The sequence below is a fragment of the Hyaena hyaena genome, unplaced genomic scaffold (assembly GCF_003009895.1).
Source record: "Hyaena hyaena isolate Hyena2069 unplaced genomic scaffold, ASM300989v1 scaffold_197, whole genome shotgun sequence".
NCBI lineage: Eukaryota > Metazoa > Chordata > Mammalia > Carnivora > Hyaenidae > Hyaena > Hyaena hyaena.
Window position 1 is genome coordinate 1,037,272 of NW_024080830.1, and position 16,335 is coordinate 1,053,606.

The window sequence follows — 16,335 nt, forward strand, 5'->3', positions numbered from 1 at the left end:
GGGGACTGGTGGGGACTGGTGGGGACGGGAGGGGACGGGCGGGGACGGGCGGGGACTGGAAGGGACGGGAGGGGACTGGAGGGGACTGGTGTGGCTGAGGGGACTGGTCCGGGTGTGGGTGGCCTGTGGCCCTCGGGTCTGGGAGCTCAGGGTGCCCACGCCCTACATCTCAGCTCCCGGGTGCCGTGGGGCCTGCTCCTTCACTCTGCAAGAATGGTCTTCATTTCTGTGGTCCTGGGTTAGGGGTTCTTCAATATTGTGCATCTCAAATCCGCTGTGGAAGGAGGTGGAGTAAAAATCTGAGTGATGAGGACGGTAGAGCATTCTGTTGGCTTCTTTGGGGAGGAGCCCATGGCTTTTCTCTTCATTGTGGCTTATCCTGAAGTATCGTGTCAGCTTGTGCTAGAGAGAACCAGACGCGTCACTCGAGGCGCGTGGCGGGGAGGGCGCAGGGGACGGTGCCCGAGGCTCGTTTCCAGCTGCGGCCCTCGGCTCCGCTGTTCAAGGCTGCGCCTCAGACACACCAGGAAGAGTCGGCCGCACCTGCGCCTTCAGGTTGGGGGGCCGCCCGGCCCTGACGCTGTAGGAGCAGTACGCCCCTGGTTCCGTCTAGCTGCCTGTCGAACGTTGGCCACACGTGTGCTTCTGGAACGCCAAGGGGAAATGAGCGGGGAGAGCGGGCGAGCACCACCTGCCGCCCCCGCACGCACGCTCACCCCGCCCTGCGCCGGCGCCCACTTGGCTCCGGGAACCACAGGTCCGGCGGCTCAGAGGCTTAGTAGGAACTGGTCCTGCTCGGGCGGCTTCCTCACCCACGTGCCCAGCCCGGCCTTCTGAAGCGCCCTGAACAGCTGCTGCTTAACAGACTGGTAGGTGCAGGCCCCCCGCTTGGCCTCACAGTACACGGACGGCGTGTCTCCCTGGCTCGGGATCCGTGTGCTCAGCTGCGGGGCGGGAACAAGACAGCAGCGGGTCAGACCTCCCGCCGGCCGGGCCGCCTGTCCCGCTCTCTTACTGGGAGACGGGAAAGCGACGTGTGTGAAGTTTGCCCAAATGGTGCTTCTTAAGGTCGGCATTCTCCCCGCACTCGGTGACTGAGTGTCAACTAGTGGCTGTGGTGGTCACTTCTCAGAGTGCATCAGAATGCCGTGTGATACACTCTCACAGTACCCGATGCCGTGTGTCGTGTGTTATACACGTGGCCGATGTCAGCGTGCCCGATGCCGTGTGTCATGTGTTATACATGTAGCCAATGTCATGTTATACGCCCTAAATATATCCAATGTTACGTCAGTTTTCCCCAGTAAAACTCTTAACAAAAGAAAAATGTTCATCTTCCTTGAATTACCTGTACACAAAATAATATCTCATATAAATCCAAAAAAGGAACAAAAGAGTAATCGCAGTGGCCACCCAGCTCCATCTGGCAGTCCCAGGCTGTGTGGGGGGAGTGCCCAGCAGACAAAATAGCCCTAGAACTCGCCTGCTACTGAGAAAACACCTGTGTTTTTCTTCCTGGGGAGGCTCAAGGCCCCTGTTGGGGTGGGGGGCCCCCAGGATGTTCGTGGGCACTGAAGCAGCATCACACAGGCGGGGGATGGGCGGATTTCCAGGCAGGAACCCAGTGGAAGCAGGCTGTCTCTTCCGTCGGGTTTCTGAGCTCGTACGGGCAGGGCCTTGGGGCCAGTGTAGGCAGGGAGTGGGGAGGCCAGGGTGCGGGGAGCCGGGGTGGGAGGCCCAAATCCCCCGCGGGCTTTCTAGGGAGTCGGGGGACCAGCCTGCCCACTGGCCGGCAGCTCCCCTCAGCAGGTGCAAAGGGCCCTGTTCTTTAGGAAGACAAGGTCAGCGTGTGCTTGGACACAGCCCCTCCTGTGTGCAGAACAGGGAGGCACAGATGGAGCCCGGAGCGGGCAGAGGGGCAGCTGAGGCCGGGCGGTCAGGGCAGAGCCAGGTCCCCGGCGGCGGCGCGTGGCGGCCACAGAAGTCGTGCCTCGCTAAGGGCGACAGGCAGGGTTTCCAGGGTCCTCTGAGGTGAAAGAAATGTGTATCTCGAGGGTCAGTGTGTCGCCCCTTCCATGCCTGGTCGACCTCCCCACGCTGTCCCTGCTGTGTGGCTCTGTTAGAGGGACAAGTGTGGGGAGGCCGGCGCAGCCACGTAATGGGTTTCTGCCTTTTGATTTCGTGCTTTTGCTTTGCTCTGTGGGGCTGTTTGGTTGTGCGCGGCCTGCTATGCGTTGGGAACACGTGGGGTCTGTGTCTAGATCTCAGCCTGAGATCGCCCCTGCAGGCGTCGTTATCGAGGGGAAGCAAGCTCAGAGTTGCAGCAGAGACGCACAGCCTCGGGGTGGGGGGAGCGCTCACCTTCCACCCGGCATTCGGGGAAACCACTCAGTTTCCTTCCATCTAAACTGGGAGTAATACCGACTCCAGGGGCCTCCTTTGGACTTCCCTCCATGAAGCCGCCGGCTCCTTCTCCACGGGGTTCTAGAGCCACAGCCCGTGGCTGCTGGCGTGGGCCCTGCACCGAGTGGCCGCGGGGACCCGGGGAGAAGACAGAACGGGGGCCGGTGTTCATGCCACGTGCCGCTCTTGCCCAGACAAGACGCCGGCTTCCCGTGGGCCCTCCCCGTGGCCGTGGGAGCCGCCCCCACCGGACTGTTACCTTTCCGTAAAGCCGCGCCCACCGTGCCGAGAACATGTGCTTGCAGAGCCGCGAGGACCCCCCGCAGCTCCTCCTGCCGGTGGTGCCGTCGATGACCTCCACGTCCGTGTTACCCACCACCCAGTTCACGCTGAAGTGCGGGGACTTTCCGGGCTGGCGCGCCTCGGCGTGGCTCACACCTGTCGGGGGGACACGGAGAGAGCCGGCGTCAGCGCTCCAGCCCACTCGAGGGACAGGCGGGTGCCCAACAGGGTGGGTTTGCGCTGGTGGGGGCGCCTCTTCCCACGGGACTCGTGGGTTTTAACTCAGGAATCTGAGGTTCAGAGTTCGGTTGACGAGAGTTAAGAAGCTAATGAAGGGGGAGCCTGGGGGGCTCAGTGCTTTCAGCTCAGGTCGTGTTCCTGTAGTTCGTGAGATCCCGGTTGGGATCCTCTCTTTCCCTCTGCCTCTGCCCCCCACATTCTCTGTTTCTCTCTCAAAATAAATAAATAAACTTAAAAAAAAAAAAAGCTACTGAAAACGAGAAAGGTAAGAGTGTAGGACAGTTAATTAATGAAGCAGCATGATCCAGAAACAGCACCGGCCTCAGAACGTTTGGGGCCACGCACAAAATGAAAGCATGAGGCCCCGCGGCGCCCCCAGGATGCCGGCCCGTGAGAGCGGCTCCAGAGCTGCCCGCGAAGCCCTTCCAGTCTCTGCGCTCGTCAGGCTGTGAGCTGGCTTCAGCTGGGACACAGCCCTTGTCCCCGGAGCAGACCCGGGAAGGGGCACCGGTGACCCTCCTCTGCGGCAGCACCGGCGGCGTCCGGCCTCTGCCTGGCCTGTCCCGCCCGCGGCGTGGCGTCTGCGGGTGGGAACGTGCGGGCTGTGCCGTCCCGGGGTTCTGGAATGCTGCTGCCGCCTGCCTGCCCGCCTGAAGGTTCCCTGACCTCCGGAGGAGCGGGAAGTGCAGGTGGGCGGGAGGGAAGGCCCCGCGGTGCCCCCGCGCTGTGCGCAGCCACGGGGAGGAGGGGCCCCACCCCTGCAGCTTCAGTTTGCAGCCCCCACCCCCATCTCCCCCACGGCCGCTGCCCCTCCTCAAGATACCTTCCGGAGCCTGCCTGACGGGTGCGTCTGTCCCCCCCCAACCCCCCCGGCCCACACCACCTGCTCCTTCTCCCCGAGCAGGTGCCCCCGCCCTGGGCGGAAGGGTGGGGGCCGAGTTAGCGCCCTGTGCCATGGGGGTCACAGACCTGAGACGCCCTGGGGTCGGGAAGCAGCCCTCCCCCTAGGGCCTGCAGCAGACACCCTGAAGGGGGCACCCCGGTGTCCAGGGGCCGCCCTCCCCTGTGGCTCTGTGCCGCACAGCTGCAGATGTGAGGCTCCACGGCCCGCCCCGCCCCACGCACCATCTAGGGGCCGCCCGCGCTCTGCACACAAACGCGGTCTGCACCTGCTGCCAGTGGCCCCAGTCCACACCAGAGCCACGTGGCAACTTTCTCCAGGTCACGGATGGGCAGCGCCAGGCGTCCGGGCGAATTCCATCACGTCAGTGCGTTCCCCTCCCTTGAAGTGACTCTCCGCGTGGAGCGCTGGGCAAGGGACACTCTGGCACGTTGGCAGCGCGGTGGCCTCGAGGGGCAGAGAGAGGCAGTGGCCAAGGTCAGAGTGACCAGCCAGGAACCGCTGTCCGTCCCTCCTCCTGGGTATTTGTCACAGCCGTGGACTTGGGGGAAGGCCCAGATGGACCAACGTCAAACCCCCGGCTCCATCCTCGTCCTCTCTGCCATGGAAAGTTCCTGCTCTGCTGCTGGCTCTCGGCTCAGAGACACCTGCTTGGAGGGCTCGGCTGCAGCCCCGGCACGGGGGCTGCACACTCTGTCTGCCGCCCCACGTGCACGTGTGCAGGGGAAGGGCCAGCCCTGCACAGTGGCCTGACCGTAGACAGGCAGCTCCCGCCTCCCCACCCGCCCTCGAGCCCCCTTCTCCGCCACTCGGGGCCCCGGTCGTTGGTGTGTGCTCGACAGGAAGGGGCTTGTGCTGTGAATCACAGCGGCTCCATAAATCACAGCACGAAAACGTCCATCTCCGACCGTAACAGCCCCCTTAACGACTCTCTGCAACGTGAAATGAAACTTTAGGTCCAGCGATGATGTTCCGTGTCACTGAGCCTGTGACCAGACGTGGAAAATGTGGGTGAGATCTGCGTCCACACAGGGGTCAGAAGCAGCTCCGGCCCTGCCTTTGCTCTAATCTGCCCCCCTGCGCCCCCCCGCGCCCCTCTGTGCCCCTCCGCCCGCCCTCTCTTTCCCCTCTGTTCCCTGCTGTGCTCTGGCAGCGATGACGCATTGTTCAAGGGCAGACAAGGCAGAAAGGAGCACTTCAATGCTATCTTCGCTGGAAGGGAGGAGGGCTCCTCACGTGGTAGAGATGACGGTGCCCCAGTGAGGTCGCACAGACCTGCCCCAGTTTAATTAGCAGCAGCCTGACCTCTGTGGCGTCTGGGAGAGGAGTGGCCGAGCCACAAACGAGGGCAGGTCCTCTTGTGTGGAGCAGAGTTGGTTTTGTGTGGGGGCCTACAAACCTCTGTCGGATTACTGTTTGCACTCCGGCCTCAGGGTCAGGGTCACGTCCCTTAGTCATTTGCTGGAGAGAAGAGGCTTCGTCACGCACCCTGGGAGAATGGCGGTCCCCCCCACCCTCCTCCGTCTTGTTCGGTCCTGAATCTGCCCTGCGGACCCACCACCTTCCCGGTTACTAATACGTGTGCCATGGTGCCGCCATCCGTGCCCGGGTTCCTACCACACGGGGGAAGGTGGTTTCTCCCAGGACGCTCGTGCCCGTCCACCCCGTGCCCGTCCACACTGCGTGTTCTCTTTCTGTGGGAAACCCATGTGTCCGGCCATGTGGGTGCAGGAGACACCATCGCGGCCACAGTGGTGAGCAAGGAAAGCCCGTTAGTGAATCGCACGCTCCCCAGTCTGATCAGGCCGTCTCCGTGTGCGGGAGGGATGCGGCTGGCCCAGGGTTCGGGGATTGTGTTTCCTTGAGCCCGTGTTCTGTCCCCGCTCCGCACCGCGCTCACGGACGTGTGCCCTCGGGGCGCGTGTCAGACGCACGAGCAGGCTGCCTCCAGCTCTGTCCGCCAGGCTTTACTCACTCGTCTCGGCCTGAGGGAACCCCCAGTTCCTAGGGAGCGTCGTGCGGCACCTGAGGGATCGAGCTCCTAGCCAGCCAGCTCCGCCACCAGCTTCCCAGGGGCCGCGGGGCCGGGGCGGGGGGAGGAGCCTGCCCGGCGTTCCCCCCAGCCTTCCGCGAGCACGGGAGGCTGGCAGCGATGCTGCCACACGTCGGGTTAGAGGAAGACACGCCGCTCGGGCCCCGAAAGGAGACTCTGGCCTGCGTTTTATTTTTCCTCCCACTGGCTGGAAGTCATCACAAGTAAGAGAGGCGTAAATTCCTGGGATCATTCTTCCAGAAGCAGCCGTCAAATAACTGAAGAAAAAAATCAATTCTCAAGTTGAAGTTCAAGTGCACAGTGTATTTATAGTCACAGGCGTCACCGCCTACTGCCTGCTTGTTACCATCCTCGAGATGAGAATCCATTGGCACGTGGTCAGATCCAGTCACTCAGAACGTCCAGCATTAACTTCTCTCCCCAAATCCACTTGGACTGCCTCCTAGGGACTCATCAGAGCTCTCCGTCCAGAGAAAGGTACGAGCAGATCCAAATCTGCCGGTTGACATGGTGGCCCCCGTCCTGCTTAGGATTTAGGGAAGCGAGCCTGTGTCTGCCGCGCTCGGGAGGAGAAGGTCCTGTCAAACCGTCACATTTGGAGAACCCAGCGCTGTGCACAATGACCTCTGTCCAAGGTCATGGGGTCTCCCTGCACGCACATACGCGGAACTCTTCGCATTTTTCAGCCCGGACCACCTGAGCCAGAGTCTGCAAACCTGCCCCTTCACGTCCAGAAACAAAAGCAATTCAAAATAAAACCAGTGCCGCGGGGACCCTGGGGGACCTTTGCCTTGACTGTGTGGTAGCATAGGAACAAGGTGGCATTTTCACTGTGGTTTCCGCACGGGAGATTTTATAGGTCAACATGTAGCGTAGTTCGTCCCCTGGCCGCTGTGATGCCAGCAGGTGCGACTGGGCAGGGTCCCCCCGTGTCACCCTGGAGGCAAAAGCCCAAGACAGGCTGAGAGAAGAGGTGTCCCCGAAAGCTGGTGTGGCCAGCTGGGTGAGGACCAGGTCCAGTGCCCTTCTTCCTCCGTGATTTCTGTAGTAATCATTCCAAGCCATCTTGGAAGGAACCCTCTCCACCAAACTCTTTCTCCGTCAGCAGGGACACACACGGCCTCTGTCGGCTTGTCTGTGCGCCGACCCACACGTGGGTCATTCATCCTTTATGAAATGTCCTAGCCCAGTATTTTCCTTGCAAGTAGGTATGGGTGAGACCAAGTGGGTCTCCACCAGCCTGTGACACAATACTCTGCTGCGGTGGCAAATCTGACATTTCGTTCAGTGCCCTCGGTCGCGTGAATCGGCTGAACTGGAAGGCCTCGTCCAGTGTCATGTCTGTCACTTACCAGCAGTGTGGCCTTCTGGTGGCCAGTGAGCCTGCTGACCACCCCCACGCACCACTGCCACGGTCAGGACGACGGTTCCCACGGCTGCTGCTGCCCTTCCTGGAGTCACCAGCCCCATCACCGCTGCGACCACCGTCACGGGGAGCCGTGGGGGCGAATCCACCATCATCCGTGGAAATGGCTCATACTGAGAAAACTCCTATACACCTTTTAAAAAAGCAGCATAGAAGAGAGACAGTGCACGATCTTGAGATCGCCAGTGGGCCTCACGTACTTAACACCGGATTCACTTTCCCCACATTAAGTTAACTCGACACGTTCAGGAACATCACGTCGGCAGGAAGTGAGCCAGTCGGATCTCGCCGCAGCCCTGCGTCCAGTCTTGTGAAACGGCTGATACAGCAGTGGCGGGCTCTGCTGTGTCACACGCTGGCGGCCACCCACGTGCCGTCCCCACACGCATGCACGCGCACATCACACACTCGTCACCCACGCACACTACGCTTCTGGAGGAAATGGAGCTAGGGGTACTTAATGCCGACTTACAGATTCGGGTAGCGAATACGGCTGTATTAATGTCGTTTTATTCATTTCCATTAGCGCGAACACCATTATAATTGACAGTAATGTCACAGCTGCTGTCCTGTCCTAATAGAGCGTGTTTCCGGGCGAGTGTGTGGGACGTGGTAGAGTGTGCGGAACGGGACTAGCTCTCTCTGCTGTGAGAAACCTGTCCGGGTCGTGGGCCCCTGCCTGCCCGAGGGGACACACGGTAACTCGGGCTGCTGCGGCTCCCCGCCCCCCTCCCTGCCGGCCTTGTCTCGTCTGGCCAGTTGGTGAGGTTGAGGGCGTGCGTGCACAGCGTGTGAGGCCACGCCGGTGCTGGGAAGTTCTGCCCGAAGGTTCTGGGGTCCCCTGCTTGGGGAGCTGGAGCCTTGGCATGAGAGCTTTCCCCACAGATTTCAGGGACCCCCTCCTGGAGTCAGTGGGAACGTGGCCCTGAGTGACTGTGGTCTGTGGTCTGCATAGTTTCAAGTGCATGGGCCCCCGGGACCCTCTGAAAGGTGCAGAATTTCCCTGCGGCAGGAGAAATTTGAATATTTCATGTTGAAGCTGCTGACGACAGGTTCCTGGTACCTGTAAGGACTGCCATTGCTTCCGAGGACATGGACAAGGGGACTTGGGCAGAATATGGTCATTTCTTCCCTTCATATTATGCATTTTCACTGCTATCGTATCCAAAATAAGGCAAGTTTTATACTGGTTAAAGGTGCGGATTATTTTCATCACTTTTTATCCGACTTTATCCATGGTACATCTCTTTCCTTACGCCTCAACAACACGCTTAATGTCTCCGGCAGTGAGAGTCTGCCCGAGCTCGGTCCGTCTGTCCGTCTGCAGTGGTGTCTTGCTCTCATTTTTAAAGATTACTTTTATTGGGTCTAGAATTGTAGGTTGGGATTTGTTTTCTACCAGCATTTTAAAGATATTGTTTCATTGTTGTTTTTTTTTTTTTTACCTTCCCAATCCGCTACCAGTCTGATTCAGTTCCCCTGGCGTTGTTCTTTTATTTTCTGACTGCTTTTAAAGATTTTATTTTTCATTCATTCATTCATTTATTTTTAGGCAGTTGTACTGCCGACCAGAGAATTTAAGAAGATTCTCCGTGGGCTGTAACATGGATCATAGATCTGTAGCCTGATGCCCTTCACCTGTCATGGAGAGTTGTTAGTTACTACTTCTTTAAAGGTTATGTGTTAGGTATGTTAGACTCTCTGTCTGTCTCTGACCTGTTTTTGTATTTTCCCACTGGGATGGTTACTTTCATGTGTCAGTGTGGTTGGTCTGTGGGGTCCACTTGCTTCATCAAACAGCAGGCAGACGTTGCCGTGAAGGTACTTTTAGGTGTAATTGATGTTTGAATCCGTAGACGTGGAGTTAATCCATGATCCTCCATTATGAAGGTGGGTCTCATATAATCAGTTGACGGCCTTAGGAGTAAGGAGTGTAGTGCCTGGCGGAGGAAGGAGTTCTGCCTGCAGACTGTCCTTGGACGCGGCTACAACATCATCTCCCGCTGGAGTTTCCAGGCTGCCGGCCTGGCCCGCGGAGATCAGACTTGCCGGTCCCTGCGTTGATGTGAGCCAGGCTCTTAAAATAAATCCCTGTCTTCCATCCAGTAGGAAGGTGAATCCTCCTGGCTCTGCTCTCTGGAGAAGCCTGACTAATGCACCTTCTTTCTGTTTCTCTGCTGCATTCAGGACCTTTGTCAGGGGGATGTTCCAGTTTACCGATTCTCTCCTCAGCTGTGTTTAATTTACTATTCAACCTACCCACGGTCACACACATTGTTTTATTTTCGTTACTTCTGAAATTCCTGTTCAGTTCTGGTGGTTCTTTTTATTTTATTTTGGCTTCTGTCTCCCCCCCCCCTGCATTTTCCTTCTTGTTTTTTTTTTTTTTTTTAAGATTTAAAAAATGTTAAATTTTTAAAAATGTTTATTTTTGAGAGAGAGAGGGTGTGAGCAGGGGAGGGTCACAGAGAGAGGGAGACACAGAATCTGAAACAGGCTCCAGGCTCTGAGCTGTCAGCACAGAGCCCGACGCGGGGCTCAAACCCACGAACCTGAGATCATGACCTAAGCCGAAGTCGGATCCTCAACAGATTGAGCCCCCAGGCGCCTCTCTGTCTTGGTGTTTACGTCTCTTTTCCTGGTGAGCGTGGTTATGTTAAAGTCTGTGTCCGAGAGCAGAGACCTCTGCAGCTGGGGTTCCTTCCCCCCCCCCCTTGTGCCTGCTGGCTTCTGTGGCAGTGGCCTGCCTCCGCCCGTGCCTGCCGCGGTTTTGCTCTGTGCCTGTTGTATTTCCATCTTTTTTTTGTAGCATTATTTTGTTCCAGCTCTTAGAGGGGCGCCCTCAGTGTGAATATGGGAATGGAGACAGTTTCACGCTGCTCGGGCCCTCAGGGGCCTGCGTACCTGGGTTCAGACTTGGTCCTGACTTAATCTCTGTCCTGAACCCCTGGGGACTCGCCTTCTAATTCTGGCCCCCAGGCTCCTCCCCCTCATCATCTCTCTTCCTGCAGGACTTTGCTCCAAAGCTCCCCCAGTGAGGTCTGTCCTCACCCTCTGGCTTAAGGTCAAAGCTCACTTTTAATCCCTTCTTTGCTTTATTTTTCTAGAAAGCATCTTCATTTTGTCTGTTAGGCAGCCTTCACCCCTGGAATGTAATCTCCCCGGGGCACAGATTTTCGACCATTTCATTCACTGCCGTATTCGCAGGGCATAACTGTCCGTGGCACATCATAAGCAACCAACACATATTTGCTGAATTATTAAGTAAGTGTATGGATTATGTTGGCCAACTTCTTGATATATGGATAAATGAAATCTGTTGACAATGTAAGTGTTTGCCTTAAATGGTAAAAATTTCAAGAGCAGTGTGATTAAGGTTGGTGTTCAAATACTTCAGTGAAACAGTTCCTTAAAATCATGGTGGAAATTAAATGTAACTTGACTAATATACTAGTATTTTGGGAAGAACTCCTCAGAAAACTAAGATAAGGTTCTTCTATAACTTTAAATTCATCATAAGCTATGTGCCATCTCATTTGCGTGGGGAGATCAGTGCTAATCTATGGAAATGTCTTATTAAATATTTGTTGAATCTAACATTTCGATCTTTATGCAAAGATATTAGGATTGCCTTTAGATTATTCTAGCAAGATATAGCAATAATTTTAGCAAGATATAATTTTAGCGAGATATAATTTTAGCAAGCAATAATAATTCTAGCAAGATATTATAATAATTTTTTTCTACCAAAGATTCCTTCAAGGGCTCAGGAGATAAATCTACTTCTAACAACCCCAAGAGAAGCAGCTGCTCAGATATACTTTTAAGCCCATGTGTTTTATCCTAAACATTTATGAAAAATTTGTACGTTATTCCATAATAAACCCATGTTTATTTTAGTATAAAAATAATATTGCAAATTCATTACCATCAGCATAAAAGACAATGTTTGCTCCTACCCCACTGGGTTGTTTTGCAAGACACTATTAATGACCATTAACTTCAGAAATTTCTCCTGAATTAAAGAGACTCGGCTCTCCTCATCAGATTCTACATCCTGAGCGACAAGACTTTGGATCTCACAAAACCGTGGCAATGCACGGCAATAGACCTCGTCCCCCAGCCCGCCCCCGGCCGCCCCCTAATGAGAGGCGTCTGGACACAAGCGGCAGGTGGCGAGGGGCAGGACTTGCGGGCTGTGTCGCTGGACACTTCAGTGCATCCAACTCCTTGAGAAGCACGGAGGCTGAGAAGGCTCTGACACGCCAGCGAGCCATTTTGCCCTTCCCGGAAGATGTGCGCCGGGCAGGGAGGTGCCCGCTGGGCGCCGCCCTGTGATTTCCATCACGGGCACGGGGGCCAGAGGTCCGAAATAACTCGTGGCTCTAACATCCAATTCCCCGGGTCCATCTCCCAGATTTCGTCTTCGTTGCCAAGACCTTGCTGTGGGCTAGGAAACTATAAGTTTTATCTTCAGTGTGGCCTGCGAAGGCTCATCATTGAAAACGAGATCTGTTTAAATATGCAGTGAAGAGGAGCACAGAACCTGGGCTCCCGCCCAGATTGTCCGCCTTGGTTGGGATTCTTTTCCTTGATGAGGAAAAATAAAACTTACTCCTGAGGGCGGAAGCTCAGACACACCATATCCCCAGCCTGGAAGAACAGGCTTCAGGGTCACTTTGTGTGTCACTTCGTGTTTTCCTAAAAAGATGAGTATTCAGGGAGCAGATTTTTATTGATTATCATCATCACCATTTTTTTCACTGTATTGAATATGCAAGCTCCTGTATGGTGGCTGCTCCCACCCAGCGGTGTGACTCTCACTGAAGGGTTCGGGGTGCTCGGCAGCTGAGGTGTGGATGTCCGCACTGCGGTGTTTTGCCCATAGGTGTAGGCTGGTCTGTGCAGAATGGGTCGAGATACCTTTGGAGGACCTTAGCGTACCCCATAACCGTGTCCATAGGGCACCTGTCTCAGCTCGCTGCCTCTTGCTCAGCCAGAGCTGATCGAGCCGTAGCTAAACACAGGACTCCTTCCACTAATACGTGGGCTTCATCTTCTCGGGCAATTTTGCAAACTGACCTTGAAGGAATCTTCAAGAAGATTTCATGTGCTTATTTGAGTGTGTGCTTTTCATTATTATCCTCATATAAGAGCTCTCTCTCTCTTCTGTTGCAAAAAAATCCTGATGATTTCCTTTCAAAACTTGGATGGGTGGCTTTTAGATACCCATCAAGAGCAGCACAGACGCTGCAGTTCAAAGCATGTGGGTGAGACAGACACCGCGGCGGGGGTTCCTGGGGTGCCTTGCATCTTGGGAATGATAAAAACTGTATTTTATTGAGTTTATTTTTTAAATGTTCATTTATTTTTGAGAGAAACAGATGGAGTGTGAGTGCATGAGTGGGGGGAGGGCAGAGAGGGAGATGGAGCATCCGAAGAGCCCGACTCATGGCTGGGACCCACGAACCACGGGATGGTGAGCTGAGCCGAAGTCTGACGCCAAACCAACTGAGCCCCGCAGGCGCCCCTGACTGTATTTTAAACAGGCGTCTAAGTGTGGACTGAAGTGTCTAGTCAGACGGTCTTGGTTGTAAATTGGTGTAAATAGGGGTGAGTCCCCGCTGGACAGTGGGATGGGGATTCACGCGGGTCTCCGGTGCTTTGCCATCAGGTTACCGCCACCTGACGATTTCAGGTGTTCTGAATTTCTCTAATTATATTTTTAAAAGTTCACTGGTTTCACACTTATACTTCATAACTCCTGTTTTCATCTCTGCGTACACATTCCCAGTTGAACTTATGATTTCTAAAAACCACTGCAAGAAGAGCGGGCAGCCAGCAGTAGCGTGTGGTACCCGAGGATGGATGAAAACCAGCCCTCGGCGGAGGCTGGTAAGGACGCACCTTCCGTATTCCTTGTGCTCGTGCAGCTCAAGCGACTTCCTCCCTGGGGGAGGAGCGTGAAGGAGAGAGGCCGCCTGAGGAGCCGGAAGCCTGGGGAAGGATGCCACGTGGTGCCCGTGTGGACAGATGAGAGTCCTCGCACGGTCCCTCAGGACCTAGGACCTTCCTGAGGTGTGCGGCGCCCCACACGGGCGCCAAAGCAGCCCTTCCAGGCCTCCTGGGGGCCGCGCTGCAGCTGTGGTCTCGGCTCAACCGTCAGAAGTAAGTGTTCTTCGCCATTTTGAGGGAAAAAAAAAGGAACCGTAAAAGAAAGATGTTGAAACTGAGCTAAAGCACTATTTTATCAGAATTCCTGAAACTACCAACTGTTTAAAATAATAAATGCGGGGCGCCTGGGTGGCTCAGTCAGTTGTGTCCGACTCTTGATTTCGACTCAGGTCATGATCTTACGGTTCATGAGTTTGGGCCTCGCATCCGGCTCTGCACTGACAACTCAGAGCCTCCTTGGGATTCTCTTTCTGCCCTTCCCCATCCCCCCCTCAAAATAAACTTGTAAAAATTAAAAAAATATAATTTTATAAACTTTGAATTTGAGGCCAGTGTCTGCCGCTGTCCCGTGAGGCCGGCCCAGCGGGCAGTGAGCTTCCGGGCTGTGTGGGCACAGGCTGGCCCCGGGCTGTTGGCCTCTCCCATTTCGTGTTATTAACTTTTATGGGATTAAAAATGTGGTGCTGGGGGCCACGGGATGCCGCGTGGCAAGGGCAAAGAGCTTAGCTCCGTAATCGGGCCGAGTGGTGACAGACGGAGCGTCGCAGCAAGTGACTGAAGTTCTTCCCACGCCCGTGACGTGGGACGGTTGGCGTGATGAGCGTCCTGCGCCGTGTCTGTGGTGCTGAGAAGGACGGGCGGCTGTGTCCTTCCCTCGCGCCGGTGACGCGGCCGCTCCCAGCAGGAGACCCGTGTGCGCCGTGCAGACCCGGCCCCTCGGGCGTCGGCTCGGGCTCGGGCGGAGCCTGTGGTCCTGGGCCCAGGGCTTCGAGTGAGGACGGTGCTGCGGAGACCTGCCGTGCTGACGGTGTTAGTGCCGCCCCGGCCAGTGCTCACGAATGGACCCCGTCACACAGGAGCGGCCCGGGGCCAGCAGGGAAAGGCCAGCCCTAGAGGATGGCGCTGTCCTGCGCTCCTGGACAGACTGTGTGGCCCCGTTTCAGACGGCCTCGCCGACCGCGAGGCGCCCTCACTGGACACTGATGCCCCTGGACTCTAACCTGAGGACCCACTGCCTGAGGCCACACCTCCTCCCTCGGCAGCAGAGAGGTAGTTGTTGGCTCTGGGTCTGGGGTCCTAGGAATGGGATCTCACGTGTGACGCAGCGGGGACCTGGCCGGTCACGCCAGCCCAGCTCCAGGCTTCCCGGAGCAGCACGTGCGAGGTGGTGGCTGGTGGCTGGTCGGTGAGCACACTGAGCAAACGTGGAGGCGTCTTTTCTTAAATCCGTGCCAAGTGTCATAAAGTGCTGCTCGTGAACCACGCCTGCTCTCACCCTCACCCCTGTGGGGCACTGTCGTCACCCTGATTGTGTCATTTAGAGCAAGTTCAGAATCCTGGGAGTGGGTCTCTGGCCCAGCTCGGAGCCGCGGCCCTGAACACCCTTCGTTTTCGTGGTCCGCCCCCCACCCCCCATCGGGTCCGAGACTTAAGATGGCCGTTGGTGGCCGTTGATCTCACAGACCCGCGGGCCCTGCCCCTTCCCCCCAGGTGGGAATGGTGTTCCTGCTTCCTCAGTCCACAGGCGACCTCTGCACTGTGCGGTCACCTCCACGCGGTGTCCCCTTGGGTCCTCTGGGGAGGCGCGTCCTCAGGAAGCAGGACAGAGGCTGTGATGGGGGCCCAGTGGCCACATTACACGCTGTGCTCCAAGACCCCGAGATCCAGAGCTCTGCCCCCACTGCGAGAAGGTCACAGACTCCAAAGCGCTCACGGCTACCGACTCTGGACCCTCATGACCTGCTGTGTGTGGGCCGCGGCCGGCAGGCCCCATTCTGCAGTGGGCACACTGAGGCTCGGAAGGTTTGGTTTCTGCGTTAGGACACCAGACTTGTGCCCCTGGCTCAGCGTTTGCTGAATTACTTTGTTGCGTCTGAAATGTGCTTCCTGGAACCCCTGACTCCTGCAAGCACTTGGGGCTGCCGGGGCTGGGCTGTCCACCCTCCACGTGACCCTGTGTGACCCCAGGGCCTCCATCACAGACCCCTGTGACCGTCTCTGACCCCGGGGCCTCCATCGCAGACCCGTGTGACCCCGTGTGAGCCCGTATGATGCCGTGTGACCCCGGGCCTCCATCACAGACCCGTGTGACGCCGTGTGACCCCGTGTGACGCCGTGTGACCCCGGGCCTCCATCAAGACTCTTGCACGGAGCGCACTGGCGGGATGGGAAGTCCTGCTGAACGGCCACAGGACGGTGGGCACCGCGCACGCCCGGTTACGAGGTCGCCGAGCGCTGTGCCCACCTCTGCGCCCACCTCTGCGCCCACTCCCGCCTGCGGGACGCACCGGGACGCTCTCGTTCCGAGTTCCGGTTTGTACCTTCGCCGCTAAATCTTACACAGCCACTGGCCGAAATGGGCGTGTGCGCCCGGGGAGGGGCCCCGGGGGCCGGCCGATGGGAGGGCGTCGTGGCGGGCTGGGGACGGCGTTCTTACCGCTGAGGAGCGGCCGGTTGTGGCGGTAGGCGGTCGGCAGCTGGCCGATGCCCTCGGTCCGGTGGCTCATCACCCGGGAGAGGTGGCCGGTGTGGTGCAGGCTGCCCACGATGATGCTGTGCAGGTACACGGGCTCGATGAAGTGGCAGAGCAGCGCGCCCTGCAGCCCCAGCACGTTCCACCTGCGGGGAAGGGCGCAGCGGGGGTCAGTGCGCGCGGAGCGGCCGGCCTCCCCCGCCGTCCGCCCGGGGGCGCCGTGTCCCCTCCCCCCGCCCCCCCGCCCGGGGGCGCCGTGTCCCCTCCCCCCGCCGTCCGCCCGGGGGCGCCGTGTCCCCTCCCCCCGCCCCCCGCCCGGGCTGTGGGGCCGTGTCCCCTCCCCCCTCCGTCCGCCCGGGGGCGCCGTGTCCCCTCCCCCCGCC

The 16,335-nt window shown here is 57.5% G+C and overlaps 1 protein-coding gene across 1 annotated transcript in view; it reads right to left on the minus strand.

Annotated features, from left to right (window-relative positions):
* Positions 1–767: 767 nt before the first annotated feature.
* ADARB2 (adenosine deaminase RNA specific B2 (inactive)) overlaps positions 768–16,335 on the minus strand; it is a 385,931-nt gene continuing 370,363 nt past the window's right edge. Inside the window, exons 8-10 of the mRNA XM_039241639.1 lie at positions 15,917–16,098; positions 2,663–2,841; positions 768–944 (exon numbers count right to left, since the gene is read on the minus strand). Coding sequence (XP_039097570.1) covers positions 768–944; positions 2,663–2,841; positions 15,917–16,098 — 538 coding nt within the window. The remainder of the gene's footprint in view (positions 945–2,662; positions 2,842–15,916; positions 16,099–16,335) is intronic.